The sequence below is a fragment of the Spermophilus citellus genome, assembly GCF_964194105.1.
Source record: "Spermophilus citellus genome assembly, chromosome: 1".
In the NCBI taxonomy this organism is placed as follows: Eukaryota; Metazoa; Chordata; class Mammalia; order Rodentia; family Sciuridae; genus Spermophilus; species Spermophilus citellus.
In genome coordinates this window covers 180,738,259-180,758,098 of record NC_138182.1, presented here as the reverse complement: position 1 = coordinate 180,758,098, position 19,840 = coordinate 180,738,259, and the positions used below count along the sequence as shown (strand labels likewise).

The window sequence follows — 19,840 nt, the reverse complement described above, 5'->3', positions numbered from 1 at the left end:
AGCTGCCTTCCCTCTGTCCTCCCCAGCGTCCTGTGGGATGCCGGCCCAGTGGGACCTGTAGGAGTTTATCCCGTTCAGTTGGACTGAATGAAATCTGGGGAAGGGAAAAGGGCACGAGGCAGGTAAGGGAGGATGAGTGGCAGACGCCAGGCAGGGGTGGATATCAGCAGGGGCGGAGGCCAGCAGGGGCGGAGGCCAGCCTTCCTGCCTAGCGTGTTTGCTGGATGCCATCCTCAAAGACCATTGCCCAGTGCAAAGTCCCAGGTTCCTTGTTTGGACTTTGTCCAGGGAAAGCTGATGACGTCCTTCCCAGGCTCTGCTTGTTCCCCACTGGTGAAGGGAGCTCTGTATCTACTGGGACATGTGACAATCTAAGAAAATCACCTACCGGTACCATGTGGTCCTGGGTCCTAATCTTTTTTTTTTTTTTTTTTGGCACTGGGGATTGAACCCAGGGGTGCTTAACCACTGAGCCACATCCCCAGCCTTTTTTTGCATTTTATTTAGAGACGGTGGTCTCTCTGAGTTGCTTAACGCCTTGCTAAGTTGCTGAAGCTGGCTTTGAACTTGTGATCCTCCTGCCTCAGCCTCCTGAGCCACTGGGATTACAGGTGTGTGCTATTGGCCCTGGTCCTAGTCTTTCTCCATGCCCAGCACAGTTGAACCTGCGCCACAGCTGTGAGAAGTAGGTACTGTTATCATCTAACTCTTACAAATGAGGAAATGGAGAGGCAGGGGTCATATGACCCATCCAAAGTCTCTCAGCTGGTAAATGGCAGAATGCAGAATGTGATTTGAAGCCCAGGGGTGTGGCATCAGAGAGCATACCCCCCTGGGCTCTGTACCAGTGCTAGCCACCAAAATATAATATGACTGCATATGTAACTTTAGTTTCTAGCCGTCACAATAAAAGGTTTTATAAAAAGTCAGTGAAATCATTTTTTAATAATGCATTTATTTAAAAACCAAATAACATCATTTCAACAAGCAATAAACTTGTAAAAGTTATTCATGAGACATTTTAAACTGTCCTTTTTATACTAAGCCTTGGGAATATGGTGTGTATTCTTTATACACACATCTTGACTCCAACTGGCCACAGTTCAAGTGCTTATGTTACATGTGGCTGTGGACAGCACAGTTTCATACTGTATGGCCTTTCAGGGTCCTTACTGTGGAATACCCTAGGGCACAGGAAGTACCCAATAAATGTCATCCACTTGTATGATTATTTTTACCACTGGTTGTTGTTGGTCCAGGAAGACCCTGGGTAGAGGTGCCAAGCCCTTGGCATAAACTGTACACTGATGTCCCTAGACTTAATCCTCCAGGCCAAGAGCTTGATGCCTCCTAGGCTCAGCCAACTTCATGAACCTTTGGCCTGTGGGTTGAGAAGACCCAGCTTGACTCTCTAAGAGGGGAGGAGAGGCTGATCGAGACCCCTCATATCCCTGCTGGCCAGCCGGGTACCACAATGAAGTGAGGCCTCCTAGGGGGTCTGAGCCTGAGGCCCATCTGCTCTGGGTTGTGCTGGTGACCAGGTCCACAGCTGCAAGGGAGGGGACAAAGACCTCTCCTTCTCAGGTTCCTGCATGCCTTCAGCCAGCTAGGACTTTAACAGGGGAACAACAAACAAACAAACACTCACTATCTTTAATGTTGTTTTTTTTTATTTTATTGTTGGTTGTTCAAAACATTACATAGTTCTTAATATACCATATTTCACAGATTGATTCAAGTGGGTTATGAACTTCCATTTTTACCCCGTATACAGATTGCTGTGTCACATCAGTTACATTTCCATTGATTTACAAATTGCCTTTCTAGTGACTGATGTATTCTGCTGTCTATCCCATTCTCCACTATCCCCTCTCCCCTCCCCTCCCCTCCCCACCCCTTCTCTCTCTCCACCCCCTCTACTATAAATCGTTTCTTCCACTTGTATAATTTTTCTCCTACCCCTCCTTTCCTCTTATATGTAATTGTGTATAACCCTGAGGCTCACCTTCCAATTCCATGCAATTTCCCTTCTCTCTCCCTTTCCCTCCCGCCTATCATCCCTGTTTAATGTTGTTTTTTTAAAATATTTTTTTGTTGTTGTAGTTGGACACAATGCCTTTATTTTATTTATTTTACGTGGTGCTGAGGATCAAACCTAGCACCTCACACGTGCTAGACGAGCGCTCTACTGCTGAGCCACAACCCCAGCCCCTTAATGTTGATTTTTTTAATGGAAACCCCATGAATTAATAAATGGAGCAGGGATGTAGGGTCTGCACTGTCCCCTCCTGTCTGTGGTCCTAAGAGAGCCAAAGAGTGCTTGCAAAGAACCAGTGGCTCCCAAAGAACACGGGGATCACCCTGGAAGCATCAAAGATTGCCAGTGGCCAGATCCTCTTCCCAGAGGTTATGATTAAACTCCCCTGGGTGTGGCAGTGGTTTGGGAACATATCAAAGATCCCTGGGTGATTTTAATGTGTGGGCAAGTTTGGGAACCTTGTACTATCCCTTGGGGCACATGCTCAGGTAGTCCTCACAATAGGTGTGATACAGGTGTGGTATGGGTTCCCATTACCCATGAGGCTTAGCGAGGTCAAGGAACTGGCTCAAGTTCAGACCTCCAGGACACGAGCTTGCTTGGGATTCGCTGGCCAGGGTTTTAAGCAGTGCCGTGCTGATAATCACCACAGCGGGTGCTCTAGGGAAAACAAGGGCCTTGGTTTTCATCATCTGCCCGTTTCCATGGTGTAACTACTCCCACCATCGCCTATGCTAAGCTACCAAGTGACATCCCCTAGGTGCAGAGGTGGGAAAAGATTTTCTGAGAAGTCAGCAGGGTAGCCTCAGTCCTATCATGTGGGTGGGAGAAATGGTTAGGAATTCTCTGGATGTTTTATCCTAGACTCTTTTAGCTAATGAATATTTGAGAACCCCAACATATACAACAGATGAAATGTGGCATCAGCAAAAGTATCAGAAACTTCAATCATACTGTCATGCTGCTGGTTCCAATGGGGCTAACCCCCATTTGAGCCCATAGCGCAGGGTGAGGGTGGCTGTAATAAGCCTGAGAGTTGGGGGCCTTATGCTCCATGCCCACCCTTGACCCTCACTGGCCCCCTCACCTTGGGCAAGTCCCTCCCTATCTGGGCTCCATTTCCTCCCTTAGTCAGGAAGAGACCCCTGGGTGTGCTTTCCCAGGATGGCCTTGGACCTGACACAACCTACCAGACCCCAGCCAGCCTCAGGCCTGTATTTATAGCCATGACTTCAGTTCCTCCAGTTCTGTTGAAGCTGGTTCCCTGGCCCATGTATTTATAAACCCAGCGGGGCAGAAATAGATGTGACGTGCAGGGGACTTAGGTGATTTGTGAACAAGCTGGATTCCGTGAGTCCATTTGGATCGGGCTCGAGTCCTTAGGTGTCAGGTTCCACAGGCGATCCTGAGCTGGAAGGGGGCTTTGAGATTCAAGCCCAGCCCTGTGATTGTACAGTGGGGGTCACAGTGATCCAGGAATGGAGGGATGTGGCCAGAGTCATAGAGGGTGTGGCAGAGCCATGCCAAAGTGACGTGTTCTTTGTGCAGCATGAAATGAGGAACCCCAAGGACCACCCCTTGTCCCAGGCACCCGTCAGGTTCCAGCTTGGTCATTTCCTTGCTCTGGACAGGGCCTGAGTCTCTCTTCCCTCATCTGTTAATTGGGAATAGTAGTAGGTAATCCCAGAATGCTACTGTGAGGAATCAACAAGGTCACATTTGACACTGTGGGCCAGTACAGTGCCCAGCACACTGGCATGTTCAACAGGTGGCGGCTTTTGTTCTTATTGTGTCCTGAGTCACCCCCTCACCAAAGTAATTTTTATGACAGGGACAATCGCACCATCTCGTTGAGCACTTATTTAACTTTCCCAGTACGATGTCATTCTTCAGGAGATGCCCTATCAATTTAATGAACTTGGAAGAGAATATTCTCAAGGAAAAAAAAAATGCTAATATATGAAACAGTATGTTTATATATAGATTACAAAAACATCATATCCTAAATGGTCAGCATAGTCATCGTGGAATAGAAGGTTCTACAGTGGTGAGCAATTGTATAATCGACATATTAGCATAAAAACTCACCTCCCCTGGGGCTGGGGTTGTGGCTCACACACACACACACACACACACACACACACACACACACACACAAGAGAGGAACTGGGTTCGAGCCTCAGCACCACATAAAAATAAATAAATAAAATAAAGATATTAAAAAAAAATACAACTCCCAGGGAATTTTCAGGGCTTACGTTTCTGAGTTTGCTACCTAATATTGATTTTATGTTTGTAACAGTTGCATATGAGAATTTAACATAATAGCGAACTTGAAATACACATGCCAAGCAAAGCCCAGAAAGACATCTGTCGAGGTTTCTCACGGTTTCCTCTACGGTGGTGATCCACAGCACCCCGCCTCCCCGCCCATCTTTTTTCCTGCTTAATTATTTTTCCATGCCATTTAGCACCATCTGATATGCTTTCTTATTTATTTATTATCTGTCCATCCCAACTAACATGTGAGCTTCCCGTGGGCAGGGTTTCTTTCTCTTTTGTTCACTGTGTACTGCCGGCGCTGAAAATAGCAACGGCATAGAGCAGGCGTTGGGTGAGTGTGTGCTGAGTGAACGAGGGGATAAATGAATGACTGAGTCCCCCGTGCTGCCAAGAGGGCATCTGACATTCACGGAGATGAAATGACTCATCCAAAGTTGCTCAGCTCTCGTGAGGCTGAGCTGAGACCTGGCTGGCACGCGGGGCTCTCGAGCCCACCCAGAGGGCCAGCCAGGAGTTCTTCTCGGCCCCTCGTGCCAGAGAGGGTTTTCTGCTGCTCCCTGGGGAGCTCCCCCGGCTCCACACACTGCCCATCCACCACTGGCCCCTTCTGCTGCAAGACGTGGACAGGAATGGAGGGAAGAAGGGAGGAGAGGTCCCGGTGGGCTGTGCTGCCAACTGTAGAGGCTGAAGGCTGCTGAGACAGGGAGGGAAGAGGCCAGCACCCCTCAGTTCATCCTGCAGGATGAGGAGCTGGGTTGGCAATGTGGGGTCACCACTTGCACATTCCTCTGTGACTGCACTCATCCCTTGGAAGACAGGGCGTGGGGGCAGGTGCCAGAAGGAGTCAGGAGCAGCATCAACCCTGGCTGCCTCTGCTCCCGTCAGCCACGGGCTTTTCCAATTGGGGAGACAGAGGCCCAGTGACAGGAGGTGACACTTGCAAGAATGCATAGCAAAGAAGTGGCAGAGGCTGAATTCCCCTGTGCCTGGCAGTGCTAATGTGGGGACGGGCTTGGGATCTTACCTTGGGCGCCAGGTAGAAGGAAGCCCCTCCCTCGCCTCCTGTACTTCCCTTGGGAGAGGAACAGGAGGAACGTCCTCTCAAATCGGATCCTTGAGGACAGCTCAAGTTCTCTTCCCAGTGGCAGGAGCAACTGGACAGGCCAGACACTGTCCCTCGCACACCCTCAGGCTAACGCTGCTGCTGGCAGTTGGGGGGTGGGGAGGCAGAGGCGCCCTGAGGCATCTGAACCTGTTCTGAGCTACCTCAGTCCCTGGGGCGATCATTTTGACCGTGGGATACAGAAACAGCTCTACCTTGGTTTCTCCACATTCCTTGTTTCACTTAATGGGTGCCTACAAGGTTCTGGAGAGAGTCCTCCTTCCCCATCTTCCATCCTTCCATCTTCCCCTCCTTCTCTTTATTCATCCATCCTCTCATTTATTCGTTGTGGCTGGGACAATGCAGGCTGGTAGATGAGTGATACCTGGAGCCAGACAATCAGGATCAGGATATGAAGCAGGACTTGGCCATGCTCTCTGAGTGAGCTTGGCAGGCCTGGAAGCGCGACTTCCTTATCTGTAGAATGGGGATAATAATAGCACCTTCCTTCCAGGCTCGTGATGAGGATCCGATGAGTTCACGCACACTCAGTGTCTGGAATAGCACCTGACAGAGTACACGTTCATGGCCGTCAGCTACGATCATCGTCATTGTTTTATCCGCCTGGCACTGTTCCAGGTGCTGAGGAGCTTGCCCCAACATTCTCCTCTCCCAGGGATCCCTCTAGGTCAGCCCTTGCTTCAGCCTCCTGCTATCTGCTCTGGCCTCACTGCCTTCAGCCCCCACCCATGGGACACTCTTGCCCAGTTCCCCAGCCTACAGTCTCTTCATCATCTCTCTTCAGCCAGCAGGAGAGAGTCCAGGTCATCCAAGCCTGTCACGATCTGGCCCCCTTCTCTCTTAGCCCTAATTCTCTTCATCTTTTCAAACATGCTGCTGCCTCAGACTCTCTACACTGGATTTATCCCCAGTGGCCCTGCCTTCTTGTTCTCCCTGGGCCTTGATAGGTATTCTTCCTGAGGAAACCCTCCTTCATTCCCCTCAATCAAGAATCATGAAATCTGCCTTGAAATTCGCATTTCCCTTTGTTGGCAACATGATTTTATTCTGTGAGCAGTGGGGAGCCACGGGATGCTCTTGAGCAGGTGAGCAACACATTCAGAGCTGCACTTTGGGAAAAGGGGTCAGACTATAATAGTATAGAGACAAGGAAGAAAACTATAGGTGGAGGGAGGTCAGGTAGGGAGAATTCTGGCAGAAGGGCCTTGGAAGGAGTGAATTGGCTACTTCTCTCCTCTCAGCCTACTTTTGTCTTCCATGTGTGAAATCAGATGCTGTGATTTCCCTAGCATGACCCAGCAAGGCCACAAAAGAGATAAAACAAGGACTCCATGGCCGACCCCTGTCACGTACCTATTTGTGCCCTGCTGCTCAGAGCTCCTCATTCCCTTTAGCTTCCTCTGCAGCTATATCCATGCTCTTCCCGCCTGTGGGGCACCTGAGGGAGGCGGGACATGCTTTGTGCTCACTGCAGCCTGAGCACAGGCTCCAAGGAGCAGCTCCCCAGCGGGTGAGCACACAGCAGTGCCTTCTCCTGCCCTGCTAGGTGCTGCAATGAGCCTATGTTTTCTCTATTAATCCCTGCAACAACCCTGGGAAGTAGGCCTCATTTCAAACCCTGTTCTGCAGAGAAACTGTAGCTCAGAAAAATAAGGCACTGGCCCAGGATCAGGCAGCCACCGGATGGTGGAGTCGGAATTAGAACCTGGGTCTGACTCCAAGCCAGTGCCCTTCCCCCACTCCAAAAGAAGCCCTGGAAAGAATGTGAGGGTCTCAAGGCCACGATCCCTGGGCCCACCCATCCAGAAGCCAACAACAGAAGCCCCAGCATGTCCAGTCAGGCCTTCAGACCACGGGGCCTCTGATGCTCAGCTGTGCCTCTGGTGCTACAACCGGTGCCCCAGAGCCTGCCTTATATAACCTTATATAACCTCAGTGTTCCCTTCTGAGATGAGATCAGCAGTTCTGAGGGCTCTACCAGCCCTGGCTGCCAAAGCTCAGGAGTTTTAGAGCTTTAGGGTTAGATGAGGGGTATGCAAGTGGGTAGAAATGGAACCAGAGCTTGGAAGGACCCTCTCCACTTCTGCTGAGGCCAGAGGTGGTCCTCTCTTGCCTACGGAGGGGACTGGCTCACACTGATGGGCCTGCCATCCAACTCAGCAGCCTTAGGGGCTGTGGGGACCCCTGGAGACAGAGTCCACAGCCAGAGAGCAGTAGGTGGAGCACAGATCCCAGCAACCTTGACTCACACCCCGCTTTGCCCCTCACCCCTATGTTTTCCTCCCCGTGCCTCAGTTTCCTCATCTGTGGACCGTGCTCATCCACCTGCCTCACAGGAGTGAATGGTCAGGGGCTGGCCCAGCACTTGGAAGTGGCAGTTACCATTATCACTGGGTCCTGGGCACCAAGGATGGGTGTTCCAGGGCTCAGGCCTGTGCAGGGCCTGCCCACACCTTCCAGCAGGGTTGGGAGTCCTCCCTCCAGGGGAGGGAGGCTTGAATTGGAGTGCTCCTGCCAACCCCTCCCTCCTGGCTTGGCAGCCCAAAGACAACAGCCAGCCAAAAATATTTGTGTGGGTGGCGGAAAGTTAACTTTTCCGCCTCTCTCTTCTTTCCTGGAAACCGTGGCCACTGTCAAATGCAGCAAAACAGAAGCAGGGATAGAGTGAGGCGAGGCCCCTGCAGGGAGTCGGAGAGCCCTGCCCCCTCCCCTCGCCCACTCCCTCTGCCTCCTGCCATCTGGCTCTGGTGGCGGTGGGGGTGGCTGACTCCAGAGCTTAGAATCATGGGATCCTGCAACGCCAGAGCATAGGGCCCCTCCAGCACCATCTGTCTCAACCCTAAATTGTGCCCTTGGGGAAACTGACTCCAGAGTGCAAGGCCATCTGCCCAGGATCACATAGCCATTTAGGTCTCTTCAGAATTCTCCTGGCCCTTCAAGAGATGCTAAGATCTTTGAAGCTCAAATGGGAGAAGTGTGGCAGCAGCTGGTGAGTGAGAACGCTCCAGGAGAGGACTGAGGGCCTGCTGCCATCTCCTCTGTGTCCCTGGCTCCAGCATTACTGTCAAGGTGTCACAGTTAGGTCCCAATCCCAGCCCTGTCCCTTAATGGATGTGTTGCTTCACCTCTCTGAGCCTTGACGTCCTCACCTCTGAGATGAGATAATAATAAAGTGCCTGTCTTGGAGGCTTGTGAGAATTTATGGTAATAACCTAAGCATTGGACCCACCTGGATCAGGGTAGGTGCTCAGCCTGGGAGCTTCTGTTCCTCCCCAGACTTTCTCCTGATTCCCGGTGCCCAGGCTGCTCTAACAGGTGCCTGGTTATCTTTCTGATTCTGACGTATGTTTGCCTTTGCCCTGGTTGGCTCTGATTTGTCCCAGCGCCTGGTGATGCACTTATCTCTCGGCATGCCTACCAGACTCTCCTGGCCCAGCCCCAACCAACAGCCAAGGCCTCCACCCAGCTTGCTGCAGTGGGGCGGGGGTGCATGACCTCTGCTCGGGATGGAGGAGTGAGTGCTGCCACTGAGGTCGGTCCAGCCCCTGAGGTCATCCACGTCTACAGATTTCATGGCATGTGGCTCTCTCCCCATTTTCCAACAGGATGCATGAGACTTAGAGAGTCCACACAGCTAAGTCATGAGGGATCAAGTCATTCAATATGATGAAGTGCAATCGGCCCTGAGCCCTCTCTGAAGTGCTACCTGCTCAACCTACAGGATCCCGTCTGCTTCCACACTCCGCCCCCACAAATGCTTTCCAAACCTTCCATCCCAATCTGGAACTCTCCCCCATCTGTGGACCTACTGCTCACCTCCCCCTGAAAATTCAAAAATCAAACTCATCTCCCTGCTCCACTGAACACCACCAGCTCCTTCCCGTGTATTCCTGATCTCTATTAACAAAATCACTCTGTCACCAGAGCTGGGGACCTGCGCTGTATCCTGGGCTCCTCCCCCTTCCTCCACACCCACTCTCCATCTGCTTCCAGGCCTGGCCAATTCTTCCGCCCAAGAACCTCTCCCATCTATCTCCTCCTCGCCATCTCTTCAGGAAGCCTCTGTCCCCTCTCCGCTGACTCTCATCACTCTTAACGTTTATAAATAATCATACTATTATTATTATTGTCCTTATTATCATTCACAGCTCTTACCACCAGATTTTAAGGCTCATGAGGCAGAATACCATATCTTCTTTATCATCACTAAATCCCCAGGAATTTTTATGATATCTGAAATAGAATAAGAGCTTAAGAACTTTTTGTGGAAAGAGAGAATAGCCAAAATGTACAAAGATATGCTTTAGAAACCGTGCTCAGTCCTCTGCATGCATTTTTTCATTTAACCCTCAGTGGAACACTGAGACAGTTTAACTTTCAATGTGACACTGGAGAGACAGGTTGAGTTATCTTTTATCTGAAAAACTTGGAACCAGTACTGTTTCTGATGTTTTCAGATTTTGTTGGAGTATTTGCATATACATAATGAGGCATCTTGGTGAGGAGACCCGAGTCTAAAACTGAAATTCATTTTTGTTTCATATATGCATAAGATTTTGCACAGTATTTTTAGTGTGCCTGTGTTTTTACTGCGACCGTCACATGAGGTCAGGCGTGGAATGTGGACTTGCGGTATCCTGTTGTTCCCACCAAAAGTTTTGGTCTTGAAATGTTTAGGATTTTGGATTTCCAGTTTAGGGATGATCCACCTGTATTACAATACCCATTTTGAAGGTGGGGAAGTGGAGGTTCAGAGACCATCACAGGTCAAACTCAGAGCCCAGGCATATAAGTGCACACCATGGTGACCCCTCTGGGTTAGTGTTTGTTACTGGGACAAATACCTGAGAAAATTAAAGGAGAAAAGATTCATTTTGGTTCATGGTTTTAGAGGTTTCAGTCCATGGTCTACTGGGTTTATTGCTCTGGGCCTGTGGTAAGGCCTCTGGAACATTATGGGGGAAAGTATATGTCCCCAGTCTTGTATCCTCACCCGCTGTTCCTGTGATTACTGTTGTGTATGTACTTTGGGTGGAATGTCAAAGAATTCTTTCTCAGTCATGCTCAGATAAATATTTAAAAATAACTAGATATTTATTTAATGTGAATCAGGGGAAATGACTTAGCACAATACACTTTTGATTTTTCTGTAATTATTGCTTAAGAAAGTCTAAAGTATTAAAGTAAGTTATATAAGTTGATTGAAGGAAAAAATGAAGTCCGTAGAGTGTCAGGTAGCACACACATATGGTGCCAATCTAGAATGCTGAGTGACTGAAGCTTGGGCAACACTTCCCTGTGCATGTGTGGGGCCCTTACCTCAAACCCCAGTCAATTCTCAGGCCCACCCTCAGATGGACAGGTCTTAGGAATTCAGCCCAGAACACTGGGTGAGCTGTCTCATGCGTGGTTCCTTTTCTCCCTGTACAGATAGATCTCCCTGAAGGGCCCTCTCATTCCAGAGGTCAAGAAGGGTTAAGAAGAAGGTGTTGGGGGCCCACCTCCTCACCCAGCTCAGAAAGGACTTATCTTACTTCTCAGCTGGACCTCGCTCCAACTCTGTGAAGGTGGATCTGCAGAGACCCGGAGGACACCACCGAGAGGAGCCCAGAGCAGCGCTCAGGCAGTTGCCCCAGTCCAGGGCCAGCGCCTGCTCATCAGGAAAGGCAGCCTCATGCTGGGCCCTCACTTCCCATCACAGCCCCTGGGGCCTGGAGAAGGGAGGCCTACCCCCTGCACCTTCCAGATCCCCGATGGGAGCTACAGGTGCCTGGCCCTGGAGGCCGAGGAGAGCGGCAGTGAAGAGGGCCTGCAGGGAGAGGTGGGGCCCATGGACCTGGAAGACAACAAGGTGGCCAGCAGCAGCAGCAACAGCAACAGCAGCAGGGACAACTCTGCCTGCAGAGCCACCCAAGGGCTGCCACAGATGTCCAGAGCCCTGGGCATTCAGCCATCCAGCTGCTCCAGGGAAGCACGAGAGGGGTCCCAGCATGACAACAGGGCCAACCAGGATTGGGATGTGGTGAAGGCCCGGCAGGTGGTGACAGTCAGCCCCAGCCCCGGCCCTGGGCCCAGGGTGGCCCAGAAACCAGGTAAGCTTGCATTCCTTCTCCCCAGAGGTCCTTCAGCAGGGGTTCCTCTGTATATTTTCCCAGGAAACATGACAATCTGTCGAAGTCCCTCAAGCATGCCCAGATTGGCAGCTGTGGAGAGAGAGAAGCAGCTGTGGGTTACGGGCAGGTCCAGCTGTACAGTGTCTAACTTCACTTCTTTTTCTGCCAAAGAGGGCACGTGAGCAAGCAGTGAAAGAAAACCACGTTATCATGCTTGGTTGGAAAAAAGTCCGTTTCTCAGTCTCAGCTGCCCTTTAATGATTAGGGAATGAATGACCATGAAAGTCCCAATCATCTGATGGGGCAGGACCCCTCATTAAATGAAGAGAGTTCAAGTGACTTGGGCATATGAGGATGCAGACTGGACAAGCAGATGTGGTCCCTGCCCTCAAGCTAGCCACCAAAGCCCTTCATCTAATCCAATCCCAGTGGGGAAACAGACCCAGAGTGAGCAAGAGACTGACAGAGGTTACTTGGCCAATTAGTGGCTGAGCTGGGTCCATATTCCTCACCTAGGTTTCCCATCTGTTAGAGATGACAAAGGACAATTCATGTCACCCGGCTACAGTGGGATCCAGTGACAGCGTGTGGGGAGCATTGCAGGTGTGGCATGGAGGAAGGAAGGCAGGAGGATCCTTTTCCCCTCTGGCACTGGAGTCTGCAGAGCAGGGCGGGGCAGGGAGACTCACGCTGAATCACCTCCACCACCGGGGCCCATGGAAACCTGAAGTGGGTCCAGATGGGGAGGACGTGAGCCAGGCCATGCTCAGCTCAGGCAGGAACTGCTGCCAGCAGATCTCAGGGGTGCAGGGCTTGTGGGGGACATAGTCCTGGGAGGGCTCGTGCGTCAGGAAACTGAAGGAACACTTCATTTCTCTGCAGGCGTTGCTGACGCCCAGGCTGGCATCTCACCAGCCTTCCCGCCTACTCTACTCTCTGAAATAATTCTCTCCAGTCTCTGATCGCCCCCCATGAACACTGTTCCCACCCAGACTTGGGTCACCCAGAGAGCTGGGCAGCAGCAAAGAGGGGCCTTCAGTGCCTCCGGGGCAGGAGGAGGGCACCAGCGAGGCTCACCAGACTTAAATTGGGGAGGTGGGCCCCCACTCCAGAGCCAGTCCAAACTGGGCCCCCTGGAGCCTGAGACCCCAGGTTCTGCTGCCTCTCCTCACATAGACCAGGGCTCAGGGTCAGGACACAGGGATCCTGGGTCTGGGCCTGATGCTCACTGGCCAAACCCTAGCAAGTCCCTTGGTGACTTTCAGTGTTTTCATCTGTGAAAGTGAAATAAAACTATGAATCCTATCTACCTCATAAAGCTGTTGTGAGGTCGCACTGACTTTGGAGGTGGCAAAGTTTTGGAAATTTTATAGTCATCTGGATATGTATGTGGGGACATTGATAACAATTGAAATGATCATCATCAACTCAACAAGTAGACTGTTTGCTGAGGTTTCTTGTGCTAAGCCTGTTGTGCAAAGAGCTTTACCTGTATTACTTCATTCAGTCGGATGGCGTCCCCCAGGGATGCAGTGTTATCATCTCCATTGTACAGATGAAAAGACTGAGGCTCAGAGAATGTAAGGGATTTGTCCGAGATGCGGGGCATTTGTCCTAGCAAGATGCTAGGACATGTTTCAACCACAGTGTTTTGAATACGGGCATGTGCTCTTAGCCATCACTGTGTTCTGGAATTGTGTGTGTTGTCTGTGGAAACCTGGGGTGGAAGAGCATGGGTAGAGAGGAGAGGAGAAAGGATGACCTTGCATGTAACCCATCAGTGTCCCACGTTGGGGTCATTCTCCTTCTCTACTCTCTGAAATAATTCTTTACAGATGAAGCAACTGAGGCTCACAGATTCAAGTCGCCTGCCCAAGGCAACAGTCAGTACCTGCACTGAGACCATGATGCTGTTCTTTGCCTTGAACAGCCTGGTTCTTTTTTCCTTTCATGTCCAATCAGCTGGTCACCTAGTTCTAGTCTGAACATTTCTAGGGACAGGAGTGACCTCAGGAAGATAGAATGGGTAGATTTCTCAGAGGTGGGGACAGGAAGGAAGCTGGGTCTTGCAGGAGAGACAAAATTCAGGTGGTCTTGGGTCAGAGCCCACACTGGACTTTCTGCTCCCTGGGGAAAGGGTGTGGCCGGAGTCGCTTCCCTCTGCCTAAAAAGCCTATGGTACCGCCAGGTTATTAGTGGATTAAGGCTTCCTTTTAAAGCTTCCTCCATTACTGCCAAAGGATTATAAGCATCATCAGACAATTACACCCATCCTTTTGCAATTATACCTGCCTCTTGGAGTGTTCCCTGGTGTTTTTTAAGTATGATCATGGCATCTTTTGCAGAGATCTTCACTTGGGGTCAGTGGGTACTGGTACCATTTCTCCAAGGTCTGAATACCATCTGGCAGGCTGGAAGGGGAGGGGCTGCAGGCAGCCTAGGTGGGCAGCAGCCTGAAGCTCAAGTTTCTTGTCACCAGCTGCCTCCAACTTGGGAGCATATATGTGGGAAGGAAAATGTAACAGGGCTCACAATCAGGTCTTAGCCAAACCAGTTGGTCCACAACTCACCAAGAAAGCCCCATGCTGGAGCCATCCTTTCTAAAGTCTCAGCTGGTTATAACTGAGCTCACTGAGATTATCATTGCAGAGGGAGGCTCTGAAGCCCAGAGAACAATCGACTTGTCCAAAGTCACACAGTAAATTGGTGGCAAAGCTAAAGGCTGGAACCCTGGCTTCTACCTCACTGTTTGGTTGCCAGGCACTGTGTAGATGCTTCGTATGGACTACTTCATTTCATGCTCTAAACAGCCCTCTGCAGTTCATACGTCTCTTATCTCTGTTTTACAGATGAGGAAACTAAGATATATAGAATTTAAAGGAATCATCAAAACTCTCACAATCCGTGGGTGGAGGAACTGAGATTTGAACCCTGAGAGGTCTGGCCCCATGTTTTTAAACACCCTCTTGGCTGCATTGTCTCCATGGAGACGAGGCAGCAGGCCGTGTTCTTCCACCCACCTGGGGCTGGTAAAAGGTTGTTCAGGCTCTGGGAGTAGGTGGGGGGATTTGGACAAACCACATTCTCTCTCCTCTTCAGATGCATGGGGGAGGCCTGAGACCCACTGCTGAGGTGGCGTCTCCCTTGCTGGTGACCTTTATGTTTTGGGAGTGGGGGTATTTAGAGGGTGTGGAGGCCTCACCACTCTAGTGGACACTGTTCTGAGCCTCAGGATGGTCTTGGGGTGAGAGTGGGGGTCTAGGCTGTCAGATGAGTCACACTCCTGGCTGCGCACTGATTTTGATTAAACTAGAAAAGCCTGCACCCAGGCTACAAGCTGAGAGTAGTCACGGGTCAAGGACAAGGTCCTTGCTTTTCAGGCTCAGGCTGAGCAGAAAGTTGCCCACTGCCCTTTCCACCCCCACACCAATATACCTCACTGTGCACTCACACATACACACGTATCCATAGATACAGTGCTGTACACATGAATACCCTCAGGCACTCACACATCTGGACAATGGGTAGACACTGGCACGCACCCTCCTGAAGGCCCTGTCACCCATCATGCCTGTCACATGTGGACATGTGCTTTAGATTTGCTTACAGAGCAACAGTTCCACCTGAAAACACATAGCAGACATGTGCCCGCTTTCTCATACACAGATACAGGTTAAAGCTTGTTCTTTTCTGTGTTCTTCTGCTACACACCTACACTTTGAAAGCTCTCTTGCGTTCCCATTCTCTCCTACAGGCACATCCACTCTTGCACACCCACGGTCACACACCTACGTACAGACAGAACCATTTTCTCTCCTTCTTTCTTTTCCCCATCTCTTTCTTTTTCATACCCACCCACGCAGTAATCCTAGCCTCTGTCTCTCTTTCCCTCTCACCCACACAGTTTGTTTCCTGGTTTCCCACAGGCTGGGCTGCAACCACTTCTCCAGCAAAGCGCTCTCTCAGGGTAAGCAATACTCTACCTGCTGCCAATCTTCTGCCCCCAACCCCAGCAAAACAGGGTTAGAGGAATTCTCTGAGGCCCTTGAGACCAGGCAGTGGGAAGGGATTGGCCAGAGAGGGTTTGTCTCCTCCGTCACCTGACCTCCTGCACTCTGAGCCAGCCCACAGTGAACAGGGAACAACCAAGTCCCCCAACACCTATAGGTCAGTGTTTCAGAAAACCTTGGGTGGGATGGGCTTATATCTGCACATTTCTAACTTCCTTTTGCAGAAATCTAAACACAGAGCTCTTGATACAAAAGACAGATGAAAGTGGAACCACCTTGGTTCAAAGGGTGAGAAACCCAGGAAACTTGTGAAAACCCAGCCCAACATTTTTTTTTTTTTAAATTTTTGGTTGTTGTTCTTATACTGGGGATCAAATCCAGGGCCTAACACGCACAGTATAAGCAAGCACTCTACCAGTGAGCTACACTCTCAGCCTTTCCTATTTTATTTTGAGACAGGGTCTTACTAAGTTGCTGAGGCTGGCCTGAACCTTTCATCCTCCTGCCTCAGCCTTCAGAGTAGCTGGGATTACAGGTGGGCACCACTGTACTCTTGCTCAGGCCAGCATTTTTCCAAGTGTAATCTACTTCAGAATTTTTGGAAGAGTGGAGGGTGACTGTTTAGTCTTGTTTCCAAGCCCACCAACCTCTCCCCTAGGGAGGGGGACTGGAATGTGGGAATGTGGGCTTTTAATAGCATCCCCATGGGGGACTCTGAAGCAGACTGAGCACCGCCTTGAGACTCTGCTGAGCTCCATGCGAACGGAATCCCCTTCAGGGAAAGATGGAAGCACAGCCCCCGTGCCTTTGTTGCTGACCCACTAGTAAATCGGGAACAGCAGCTGGCTGATGGTGAGCGAGGTGGCAACCCTCCTCAGTCCCCATTTGCCTAGTTCTGCCAGGGTAAAGAGTTATTTTGGTTATTAAGGCTGAGATGAAAGTGGTGGGAGATGGCCCCGAGGGAACTTTTTCTGGTATGGGAGGTGGTGTCACTTGTGCCCCACGGAATCCCAGAGATAGATTTAAGGGAGGAGGGACTAGTGGGAAAGACAAGGGGGAAATGAGCCGGCCAAACACGTCGGGTCAGAAAGAGAATAGGATTTGAGGACAGACCGACAAACCAGGAGATGGAAAATGATGAGGACATGGGAGAGACAGGCAATCAGGCAGCAGAAAGGGAGGCACTGCGAGAGAGGAAAAAGGGAGAGAAAGGGGGACCCGCCTGGAGACCGGAGGCTGAGCCAGCGAAGAGGGGAGTCGTACCCCCAGGGGCTGGGCGGGGCGGCCGGGAGGGGCGGCGCTAGGGCCCCGGGGAGCGGGCGGCAGGAGAGCTGCGGGCCCGCCCGCCCGCCCGCTCGCATCTCCCGGCTCCGGTCCGAGCAGCCCTCCCGGCGGCAGCGGCGGCGGCGGCGGCGGTGGTGGCGGAGGCGAGGAGGGGGCTTCGGGCGCAAAGCCCGCGCCTGGCGCGGAGCAGGGGTGCGGGGACCTCGGGGCGGGGCGCGTTGACCGACACGGCCAGGTGTGCCGAGGCGGCGGCGCCCGGGAGCTCGGGGACCGAGCGCAGAGGCTGGAGGTGAGTGAGGGGCGCTGGCCTGGCGGGGTGCGGGCGCCTGGCGCCTCGCCCTTCCCACCTGCGCAGTTGGTGGCACCGCGCTGGAGGCGGTGGCACATCTGGGCTCCAGTCGCCGAACGCGGAGTGACCTTGGCCAAGTTGCTCCTCCACTCTGGGCCTCAGTTTCCCCACCTGTGTGGTGGAGGCTGGAGGGATCTCGGGTTCTCCCGCAGCTCCGGAGCCGCAGGACGCTTGACCACGCGAAGCTCTTCTCTGGGGTGCGGGGTCACCAGCCCTCGCGCCCCTTTCCTCCAGCTGATCGCGGGTCAAGGCAGCCCCCGGCTCACGGATGGCAAGAAGCCCGGGGTCTGCGCCCCACGGGCGCTTTGGGAAAGTGCGGCTGGCTTGATCCAGGGGAATGGCGGGTGGGGCGCTGCCCGGGTGGACCAACATGGGCGCCTGTGGGGCAGCGGAACGGCCTGCGCTGGGCCTGCACCCCCACCTCCCGCGGGCGGGGCAGCCGGGCACCGGGGTCTGGCTGGAGCTCGGGGACGCCAAACGCGAAACCGGCTACGCTGTGGACCACCGGGCTCAACCCCACCTGGGGAAATCATGGGCTTTCCAGAGTGCCCTCCCGCTGAGGGAAACCCCTGGGCTTTTCACATCAAATTTTTACAACACCCTTACGATTGCCCCTATTTGCTGAGAATCGGGGCCCCAAAGGTGAAGTGAGTGGAGGGCGGGGCTCCTTTCTAACCTCCGTGCTGTGGAATAGGCGGTGGGAAAGCATCATTCATGGTCCTGGCAAGACCTTAGAGGAATTTGGGGAAAAGATCTCCTTTCATTTCCCCACACTACCCCCAAGTTATATGCTTATTTGGGATGGGGACAGGGACCCTCTCTGTTCCATGTCTGAATTTTCAAAGAAGGGATAGGAACTGAGTGGAAAGCAGCATGTGTCCCATTCCCCCTTCCACCCTACCCTGATTGGCAGGTGGCACTGGAACACACCAGCTTGCTGCATGATCTTGGAGTAAGCCCCTTGCTCTCTGGGGCTCCCAGTGGGAAGGCTGGCAGGATGGTCACTGGGGGGGGGGGGGGAGCTGCACTGGGACAGTGCTGGTGGTTGTAGGAATAGTCAGTGCTCCAATCCTGTCCTGTTGGAAAGTGGAGGGTGAGATGGGATGCTAATTAGGGGAAGGAGGGTACACTGGGGCAAGGGAGTGGAAGCCTTGCTGGCCCAAGCCTGCCTGCTCACCAGCCCCAGGACTGACCCCCATTACGTCTTGAGGGGTGAAGGCACAAACTGAACTTGATGATTCACTCCCCCAACTACTTACGGTATTGCTTCAGAAAGAGGCTGAGACCCCCCCTCAAGAGAGTTGGAAACGCCCTGTTTGCGTGGTAGGAGCATCTGCTGCCTTATTCTCCCAATGAGATCTTGGGATGATTCCTTCTCTCTGATCCTCAGTTTCTCATCTGTGCACGAGGATGAAATAGGATCAGTCAAGTTTGATATTTGAAGAACTTCTCCTACATAAATCATTGCTGCTATGTCACCCTGGCTTGTGGCCTCGACCTTTCAGGTCTGCTCCCATTTTGCAAGCCACCAGCCAACTCCAGGGCCCCCACCGCCAATTAGCACTTGAACTAAGTTGTGATTTTTTCCAATCACAGCATTTACGTAGTTAAAATAAGGTCTTGAACTCTTTCTCTCCCTGGTCAGCTATTTCCCTTCTCTATTCTTTCCCTAAGCTGGGGGGTGGGGTGGGGGTGGGGAGCACAAACCTGTGGCATTCTGGTGCTTGGTTCCTGGCTAGCCTCTTGAGTCATTTTACCTAGTCTCCATTTTTGAGTTGGGGAGAGGAGATGGAGACCAAGGAAGGGAAGCAATTTGCCCAGGGCGATTCTGTAGGTAGAAGGCAGAAGACTTTCTCCTTGGGAAAGAGCAAATTCTTGATAGGTGGGAGGGTACACAGTGACAGTGGAGCATCTGGAGGGAGGGGAGAAGCACAGGAGGAGCCTACTCCATCTCCCTTCCACACCTTGTCATGGTGATCTGGTGTGGAGGAATGTCTCCCTGAGCTCTCCAGAGCTCCAGGAGGCAGACTAGGTGGGGGTCAGCAGGCTCCGTCCCCCTGCCAGGGCTGCCTTCCCACAGTCTCAGCACACCTCCAGCCCCAGAGTCCTGGCCCGGAAGGCACCTTTTCCTTCAGGGCAGCTCCCAACCTTCCAGACATGAGCTCATCGGAGCCGCTGATGCCAGGAAGGGAGGGATGAGGGACAGAGGGGAAGCAGGCAGGGCTTCCTAGATAGGGGCATTATGGGTCCCCAGGCAAATAAAGGGGACACTGTTGGCAAGGACCTGCAGGCTGTGACCCTACTGTAATGAGGAGGCAGGGGCAAGACAGGCTGGCTGAGGGTCAGCGGGGAGAGAGTGGGGAAAGGTCAAGTGCTCAGGCTGCAGTGCCAGGCTGACCTCTGCCACCTGCTTACTGGTTATGTGACCTTGGGCGAATCGCTTGCCCTCTAGGGACCTGGGTGTCTCTGGCTAGCCATGGGTGGGTGGGTGCTTGGAACTGGGGTAGTAGTAAATAGGACAGGCAGGTTCCTGCCCCCAAGGAGCTTGCATTTTAATTGAGGGGATAAGACAAAAGAAAGAAAGAGAAAGAAAAGAAAAACCAAGGAAGCAAGTACATGTCAAGGTGATTCCAGATAGGT

General features: G+C 52.1%; 1 protein-coding gene and 1 long non-coding RNA gene across 3 annotated transcripts in view; one reads left to right on the top strand and one right to left on the bottom strand.

The window, feature by feature from the left end:
- Positions 1–10,764: 10,764 nt before the first annotated feature.
- Positions 10,765–19,840, top strand: part of SYNPO (synaptopodin) — a 36,566-nt gene continuing 27,490 nt past the window's right edge. The window contains exon 1 of one of the 2 annotated variants that reach the window (XM_081288589.1): positions 10,765–11,536. In XM_081288589.1, the coding sequence (XP_081144715.1) occupies positions 11,119–11,536 (418 nt within the window). In that variant the 5' untranslated portion in view covers positions 10,765–11,118. Of the gene's footprint in view, positions 11,537–14,069; positions 17,141–19,840 lie in introns of those variants that run through there. The other variant, XR_014021305.1, reaches the window with a different exon arrangement.
- On the bottom strand, positions 11,512–18,881 carry LOC308646062. Its single transcript, XR_014021312.1, has 3 exons — positions 17,199–18,881; positions 12,070–12,281; positions 11,512–11,647 (listed from the first exon to the last, which is right to left on the bottom strand). It is a non-coding gene; the product is annotated as an uncharacterized lncRNA (long non-coding RNA).